At 44.2% G+C, this 8,566-nt stretch overlaps 1 protein-coding gene across 1 annotated transcript in view; it reads left to right on the top strand.

The window, feature by feature from the left end:
- Positions 1–6,854: 6,854 nt before the first annotated feature.
- Positions 6,855–8,566, top strand: part of LOC139571466 (lutropin-choriogonadotropic hormone receptor-like) — a 44,870-nt gene continuing 43,158 nt past the window's right edge. Inside the window, exons 1-2 of the mRNA XM_071394360.1 lie at positions 6,855–7,122; positions 7,409–7,480. Of these exons, the coding sequence (XP_071250461.1) occupies positions 6,908–7,122; positions 7,409–7,480 (287 nt within the window). The 5' untranslated portion in view covers positions 6,855–6,907. The remainder of the gene's footprint in view (positions 7,123–7,408; positions 7,481–8,566) is intronic.

Genomic DNA, 8,566 nt, shown 5'->3' with positions numbered 1-8,566 from the left:
AAAAGCACTGAATCACAATCACACAGCGAATGACACTAACAAGAGAGAGAGAGCAGCTGGATAAGAGCAGAGGATGGAGGACATGCACAATCTATAACAACTGGAGGGCTCCTCCTAAAGTGGTTTCTCTCTTACTCTCTTTGAACAGGACCTCAGAGATTAAATAGTACTGACGTTGACTGAAGACACTTAGAAATATTTTTTATTTATTTATTGTTTTGAAACTAGGCCACCATGTGGTACAGTGCAGTGGCAGTCGGTGCCGTTTAACATGAGGGAGGCCAATATTATTTTTTATTATTTTTTATATTACAGCATATTGGATGACTGTCATTCAAAATTGCTTATTGAAACTATCGATTATCGTAGTTTTATCAGTGGTGACAATGTCTCTTACTCTCTTAGTGCAGTGGGCAGCAGGGAGGAGTTGCTCTTATTCTCCATCGACTTTACAGTGTCCCAAAACTTTTTGGAATTAGTGCTACAGGAAGCAAATTTATGTTTGAAAAAGCTAGCCTTAGCTTTCCTAACTGACTGAGTATATTGGTTCCTGACTTCCCTGAAAAGTTGCGTATAGCAGGGGCTATTCGATGCAAATGCAGAAAGCCACATTATGTTTTTGTGCTGGTCAAGGGCAGTCAAGTCTGGGGTGAACCAATGGCTATATCTGTTCTTAATTCTACATATTTTGAATGGGGCATGCTTATTTAAGATGGTGAGTAAGGCACTTTTGAAGAGCAAAAGTGAAGTGTTTTAGGGAGCGTTTGACAGTGATGAGGGGTGGTCGTTTAACCGCGGACCCATTACGCATGCAGGCAATGAGGCAGTGATCGCTGAGATCCTGGTTGAAGACAGCAGAGGTGTATTTAGAGGGCAAGTTGGTCAGGATGATATCTATGAGGGTGCCCATGTTTACGGATTTAGGGTTGTACCTGGTAGGTTCCTTGATAATTTGTGTGAGATTGAGGGCATCAAGCTTAGATTGTAGGACGGCCGGGGTGTTAAGCATGTCCAAGTTTAGGTCACCTAACAGTACGAACTCTGAAGATAGATGGGGGACGATAAATTCACATATTGTGTCCAGAGCACAGCTGGGGGCTGAAGGGGGTCTATAAACAAGTGGCAACGGTGAGAGACTTGTTTCTGGAAAGGTGGATTTTTAAAAGTAGAATCTCGAATTGTTTGGGCACAAACCTGGATAGTATGACAGAACTCTATCTCTGCAGTAGATTGCAACTCCGCCCCCTTTGGCAGTTATATCTTGTCAGAAAATATTATAGTTAGGGATGGAAATTTCTGGATTTTTTGGTGGCCTTCCTAAGCCAGGATTCAGACACGGCTAGGACATCCGGGTTGGCGGAGCGTGCTAAAGCAGTGAATAAAGTAAACTTAGGGAGGAGGCTTCTAATGTTAACATGCATGAAACCAAAGCTTTTACGGTTACAGAAGTCAACAAATGAAAGGGAAATGGGAGGGATGGGAAATGGGAGTGATGCTGGGGGCTGCAGGGCCTGGGTTAACCTCTACATCACCAGAGGAACAGAGGAGGAGTAGGATAAGGGTACGGCTAAAGGCTAACTAAAACACTAACCAAAACAGCAATAGACAAGGCATATTGACATTAGGGAGAGGCATGTGTAGCCGAGTGATCATAGGGATCATAGGGTCCAGTGAGTAGCTAGGCGAGCTGGAGACATGGCGATTCAGACAGCTAGCAGGCTGGGGAAAGCAGGCTAGCAGACGGGCCTCAGGGGGACTTCGCAACGGAAAAGCCTGTTGAAACCCCCTCGAACGTTTACATCGGCAGACCAGTCGTGATGGATCGGTGGGGCTCCGTGTCGGCAGCAAAGGATCCAGGCCAATTGGCAAAAGAGGTATTGAAGCCCAGGAATTGTCTAATGGATCTCTTCAGCTAGCCGGGAGATGGGCCTAGCTCGAGGATAGCTCCAAGCTAACTGGTGCTTGCTTTGGGACAGAGTCGTTAGCCAGGAGTAGCCACTCGAATAGCAGCTAGCTAGCTGCGATGATCCATTGTAAAGGTTCAGAGCTTGCGGCAGGAATCCGGAGATATGGTAGAGAAAAATCAGTCCAATATGCTCTGGGCTGATATCGCGCTGTGCAGACTGGCAGGAATGGCAGGAATTTACCGGGTTGAGGCTGGTTGATGTCCCTGTTAACGGTTGTCGGGGAAACAATGCCAATCTTTCTATGCCAGAGCAGAATTCTACTGTCTGAAAGGGTACAGACAGACGCTTGTGATGCAGCACTTTTTTTAATTGTCTGAAAGGTTATCAATTGTTGCTATCAACCCGTTACTGTAGCGGCGTCCTATTTACGAAAACTGGTCAGTTCAGGTCTGTAGGTGTAGCCTTCATGCGACAGGATTTTATTTACACGCACAGAGAGGATACATTTGGGTTCCATTGTTCTGCTCCTCTGAGAATAATGAATACTGAGGGTACTGTAGCAGATCTTTTTAAGCAGAATATTTGGATTATTAGCATATGAAAGCCTTGCAATTCGATTGCTGAACTATCGAAGCCATCCATCTAGTATTTTGTAATTGAAATGTCGACGTATTACCAGATACATTTTTTTCACATTAAATGTTTTATTTTCACAACTGATAAAAATTGGGTATGCTATAACCTATAGATAATATTCTGCCCATATGAACACATTTATTTTAGGCAATATAAAGAAGCTCTGCATGACGTAATGAAAAGCATCAAACAGAACACGTGTGTGTGTGTGTGTGTGTGTGTGTGTGTGTGTGTGTGTGTGTGTGTGTGTGTGTGTGTGTGTGTGTGTGTGTGTGTGTGTGTGTGTGTGTGTGTGTGTGTGTGTGTGTGTGTGTGTGTGTGTGTGTGTGTGTGTGTGTGTGTGTCTGTGTGTGTGTGTGTGTCTGTGTGTGTAGCAACTCAAGGCCATCTAATGGGCTAAATGAGAACTGCCATGCATTATTGGTCAGTACTTTTAGATTTACCTCTCAGAAGAACTAGGTGAACCTGCTCAGGTCAAGGCTCTCTTTCTCTTTCTCTGTCCTTCCTTCATTTCGTCTCTCTCTCTCTCTCTCTCTCTCTCTCTCTCTCTCTCTCTCTCTCTCTCTCTCTCTCTCTCTCTCGCTCTTCCTCTTTCAGCCTTTCTTTAGCCCACCCCCTCTCTCTCTTTCCCTCTCACTCTACTTCCTCTCTCTACGTAATGACAGGCTCTTAGCATGACCGATGCCTTCTGACTGGATGAAAATGAAGGAATTCCTGCTTTCCTCTCCCTTACATCTCTCCTCCCTCCCTTCCATCCCTCCTCCCTTCCATCTATCCTCTCTTCCACTTCTCATCCCTTCCATCTATCCTCCATTTCCACCCATTCCATCTCTCATCTTCCCTTCTACTTCTCCTCCCTTCTACCTCTCCTCTCCTCCCTTCCATCTATCCTCCCTTCAAACTCTCCTCTTCCACCTCTCCTCCCTTCCACCTCTCCTTCCTTCCACCTCTCCTCCCTTCCACCTCTCCTTCCTTCCACCTCTCCTCCCTTCCACCTCTCCTCCTGTCCACCACTCCTCCTGTCCACCACTCCTACCATCTACCTCTCCTCCCTTCTACCTCTCCTCCCTTCCACCTCTCCTCCATCCCGGCTCTAAGCCGTGGTATATTGGCCATATATCACAAACCCACAAGGTGCCTTATTGCTATTGTAAACAGTTTACCGACGGAATTAGAGCAGTAAAAATAAGTGTTTTGTCATACCCATGGTATACAGTCTGATATACCATGGCTGTCAGCCAATCAGCATTCAGAGCTCAAACCACCCAGTTTATAAATTTAAGCAATAAGGCACGAGGGGGTGTGGTATATGGCTATGGCTTATACCACGGCTAAGGGCTGTTCTTAGGCACGACGCATCGCAGAGTCAGCCAATCAGCATTCAGGGCTCATACCACCCAGTTTATAATATTATTTATATACCCGGTGTCAGGCCCTGACCTTAGAGAGCCTTTTTACCCGGGCCCTTAAGCTTGGCTTAAACCTGTGGACGTTTGCCTCCTTAAATTTGAGCAAATTTCATTAAACTGTGTCTTTTGTTATTTATCTTTGGCCATGTGCATCTGTTCCAAACCGTTAAACTGCGGTATTGCTAAATAAAACTCCTCTCTTAATCCTTAAGAGTCTAAGCCGGATGGAATTGTATTAAGACGGTCGTACCAGGGATCATTTAGCTTTTTGATTTAAAATTGTAGGACCCTTTTAGGTATCCCAAAAAATATACAAAAAAATAATTTGATTAAACATTGAATTTGGCCTTACTGCTATTAGCAAATAGAAACATGGGCAAATAAATCAAAAGGATGTTTGTTTTAAAATGTCTGTCATATATCTGAGAGATACAAGAAAGATAAGGAAATACACTACTTGACCAAATGCATGTGGACACCTGCTCATCAAACATCTCATTCCAAAATCATGGGCATTAATATGGAGTTGGTCTCCCCTTTGCTGCTACGACAGCCTCCACTCTTCTGGGAAGGCTTTCCACTTGATGATGGAACATTGCCGCGGGGACTTGCTTCCATTACTCCACACCGCTCTCGACAAACCATTTCTGTATGGACCTCGCTTTGTGCACGGGGCATTGTCATGCTGAAACAGGAAAGGACCTTCCCAAACTGTTGCCACAAAGTTGGAATCACAGAATCGTCTAGAATGTCATTGTATGCTGTAGCGTTAAGATTTATCTTCACTGGAACTAAGGGACCTGAACCATGAAAAACAGCCCCTTACCATTATTTCAGCTTCACCAAACTTTACAGTTGGCACTTTTCATTGGGGCAGGTAGCGTTCTCCTGGCATCCACCAAACCCAGATTCGTCCTTCAGACTGCCAGATGGTGAAGCGTGATTCATCACTCCAGAGAACGTGTTTCCACTGCTCCAGAGTCCAATGGCAGTGAGCTTTACACCTCTCCAGCCGACTCTTGGCATTGCGCATGGTGATCTTAGGCTTGTGTGTGGCTGCTTGGCCATGGAAACCCATTTCGTGAAGCTGAGAGGTGGCATCCTATGACGATGCCACGTTGAAAGTTAGTGTGATCTTCAGTAAGGTCATTCTACTGCCAATGTTTGTCTATGAAGATTGCATGGTTGTGTGCTGAATTTGAATCACCTGTCAGCAACGGGTGTGGCTGAAATAGCCGAATCCACTAATTTAACTATTCTACTTTTGTATATTTAACTACTTTTACCCATATTTAACTAAACATATTGACACTAAACTACTTCCATATACACTGAGTGTACAAAACATTAGGAACACCTTCCTACTATTGACTTGCTCACCCTTTTGCCCTCAGAACAGCTTAAATTCGCCGGGGCATGGACTACAAGGTGTCAAAAGCTGGCCCACGTTGACTCCAATGCTCTCCCCTGTTGTTTCAAGTTGGCTGGATGTCCTTTGGGTGGTGGACCATTCTTGATACACATGGGAAACTGTTGCGCATGAAATACCCAGCAGCATTGTAGATCTTGACACACTCAAACCGGTGCGTCTAATTCGTTTTCCGAGGGGGAGCGGACATCGACTCTAGGGGGTTTTAACAGTGGAAATTGGAACTCATTCATTTTTTTTTACCATGTGTATGATTTCCTGTGTCCCTCCACTCCATCTCAAGTCAAGTGTATTTGTCATATGCACAGGATACACATGGGTGTACACAGTACAATTACATTTTTAAAACATGCTAGGTCTGAATGGTCAAATGAGGAGATGAGCAGTTATTCTCTAGAGTCTACGCTGTTGGGGGAGTTATAAAATGAATTATGGAATTGTTTTAAGATGGTCATACTATGGATTATTTAGCTATTTGATTTTGAATTGTAGGACTATATATTATAAATATATCAAATATTTTTTGAAGTGTTTGTCCTATATCTAGGAGATTTTAAAAAGCTCAGGATATATATTTTTACACATATTTAACCTCTTTTTTGGGGTAGACACAAAACTACCTCCATACTTCCATTCGTTTTTTAAACCAGTACTGGTAACCTTTATGGATTGTGAGGGGTGGTAGAGCAAAATGGAGAACGTCATTGTGTTGGTGAGAATGTTATCTTTCCACAGTGGGGTCACATTAGTTTGTAGCCCAAACGGTTCAGACTTTACAAACAGAAGTTGGCATGTGGATGGTACAGACTTCAGAATAATCATGTGGGGCTTGTGGGAGTCATAAAGCAAAGACCACTATCGTGAGAGTAAGAGTGGTCATATTTTTTTGTAGGCCAAACCGTTCCAACTCTACAGCCGTTTTCGTGAAGACCGATTTTCGGATGTCTCATTGTCTGACAAACACCACTGTAGCTAGGCCACTTTGCACCGCAGCTGCGGAAGGCCGCCATAGGTGGATGAGATGGATTGAGACACCGCCCATGCAAAAAAAAAAAATTATCTAGCTTAAACTGACTCTTGGAGGTTCTAAGGAAGAAGTCCACTGCTTGACAGGCCTGAAGGTTAAATTCATGAGGGTTATATAGCCACACAGCTGCCTCGCCAAGGTTTCATACACCCCTCATAAAACCACACTCATGTTCACATGATTTAATGTATAACACATTAAACTGCCATGAATTGGGGTTGGGGGGAGAGTAGAGTGGTTATGGTGTGACCCTGTCAGGACTGGCTCTAACTGTAACCTTGTTGAGTGCTGAGTGACTAATGACTGAGTGACGCACACAAGATACAGTAGGTACAAGTACAGCACGAGCGCAGGCAGGTGGAAACGATACCAGTCCTCTCTTTTCTCCTCTTTGTCAAGTAGTGCCTGAGGACGGTTTTATTGGTTTTCTCTGGAGAAAGTGACAGTTGGGGGAAGGGGGGAGCGGTTGACAAAGTGCCCAGGTAGCATAGACTACAGGATGGTACCAGTCCCGCGGACGGTGTGGGTTCTTCTCGCGCTGTCCGGTGTCCTGAATGTGCGCTCCTGCTGGACTTTTACTTGTCCTTCCATTTGCGAATGTTCAATGAAGAGCGATACATGTTCCACAAACGGGAGAGAAACGGGAGAGAAACTCAGCTGCACGAGGGAAACGCAACTAAGGTCCCGAGTCGCTCCTTCGTTTATTCGAAACTTGTAAGTAGCCTACAATTCTATTCAGTTTTTGAGGAGGAATTGTGCAGATATTTTGAAATTATAGCGTTAATATGTATACAGTGTTTGTTAAAATGCACGTTTGTCGAGCTGATTATTTATGATTTGTTTATTTATTTAACCTTTCAATGCAACCAGTCGATTAAGAAACAAATTCGTATTTACAATGAGGGCATCAGTACAGTACCTACTGGTGTGCTTTGCCTTCATCATAATACCTTAGGATACACGTTTTAAAACAAGTTCTTTCTTTGTGTATTATTTTTAGAAGACTAATTCATCTGCCATTGACAGAAGTTTCAAGCAATGCCTTCAGGGGACTGATCAACGTGTCCAGAATGTGAGTTTCAATCAATCAATTAAATGTATTTAATAAGCCATTTTCACCCATGACATACAGTTGAAGTCGGAAGTTTACATACACCTTAGCCAAATACATTTAAACTCAGTTTTTCACAATTCCTGACATTTTCGAGTAAAAATTCCCTGTCTTATGTCAGTTAGGATCACCACTATTATTTTAAGAATGTGAAATGTCAGAATAACAGTAGAGAGAATTATTTATTTCAGCTTTTATTTATTTCATCACATTCCCAGTGGGTCAGAAGTTTACATACACTCAGTTAGTATTTGGTAGCATTGCCTTTAAATTCTTTAACTTGGGTCAAACGTTTCGGGTAGCCTTCCACAAGCTTCCCACAATAAGTTGGGTGAATTTTGGCCCATTCCTCCTGACAGAGCTGGTGTAACTGAGTCAGGTTTGTAGGCCTCCTTGTGTAACGGATGTGAAATGGCTAGCTAGTTAGCGGGTACGCGCTACTAGCATTTCAATCAGTTACGTCACTTGCTCTGAGACTTAAGTAGGGTTTCCCCTTGCTCTGCAAGGGCCGTGGCCTTTGTGGAGCGATGGGTAACGATGCTTCGTGGGCGACCGTTGTTGATGTGTGCAGAGGGTCCCTGGTTCGCGCCTGTGTCGGGGCGAGGGGACGCCGTAAAGTTATACTATTACATTGATGCTGTTGACCCTGGTTGCTGCGGGAAAAGGAGGAGGTTGAAAGGGGGGTGAGTGTAACGGATGTGAAATGGCTAGCTAGTTAGCGGGTACGCGCTACTAGCATTTCAATCAGTTACGTCACTTGCTCTGAGACTTAAGTAGGGTTTCCCCTTGCTCTGCAAGGGCCGCGGCTTTTGTGGAGCGATGGGTAACGACGCTTCGTGGGTGACTGTTGTTGATGTGTGCAGAGGGTCCCTGGTTCGCGCCCGTGTCGGGGCGAGGGGACGACGTAAAGTTATACTGTTACACTTGCTCACACATGCTTTTTCAGTTCTGCCCACAAATGTTCTATAGGATTGAGGTCAGGGCTTTGTGATGGCAACTCCAATACCTTGACTTTGTTGTCCTTAAGCCATTTTGCCACAACTTTGG

Source organism: Salvelinus alpinus, chromosome 3, assembly GCF_045679555.1.
Source record: "Salvelinus alpinus chromosome 3, SLU_Salpinus.1, whole genome shotgun sequence".
Taxonomy (NCBI): Eukaryota; Metazoa; Chordata; class Actinopteri; order Salmoniformes; family Salmonidae; genus Salvelinus; species Salvelinus alpinus.
Note: the sequence above shows the minus strand (reverse complement) of the source record. Positions and strands in the feature narration are given on the sequence as shown.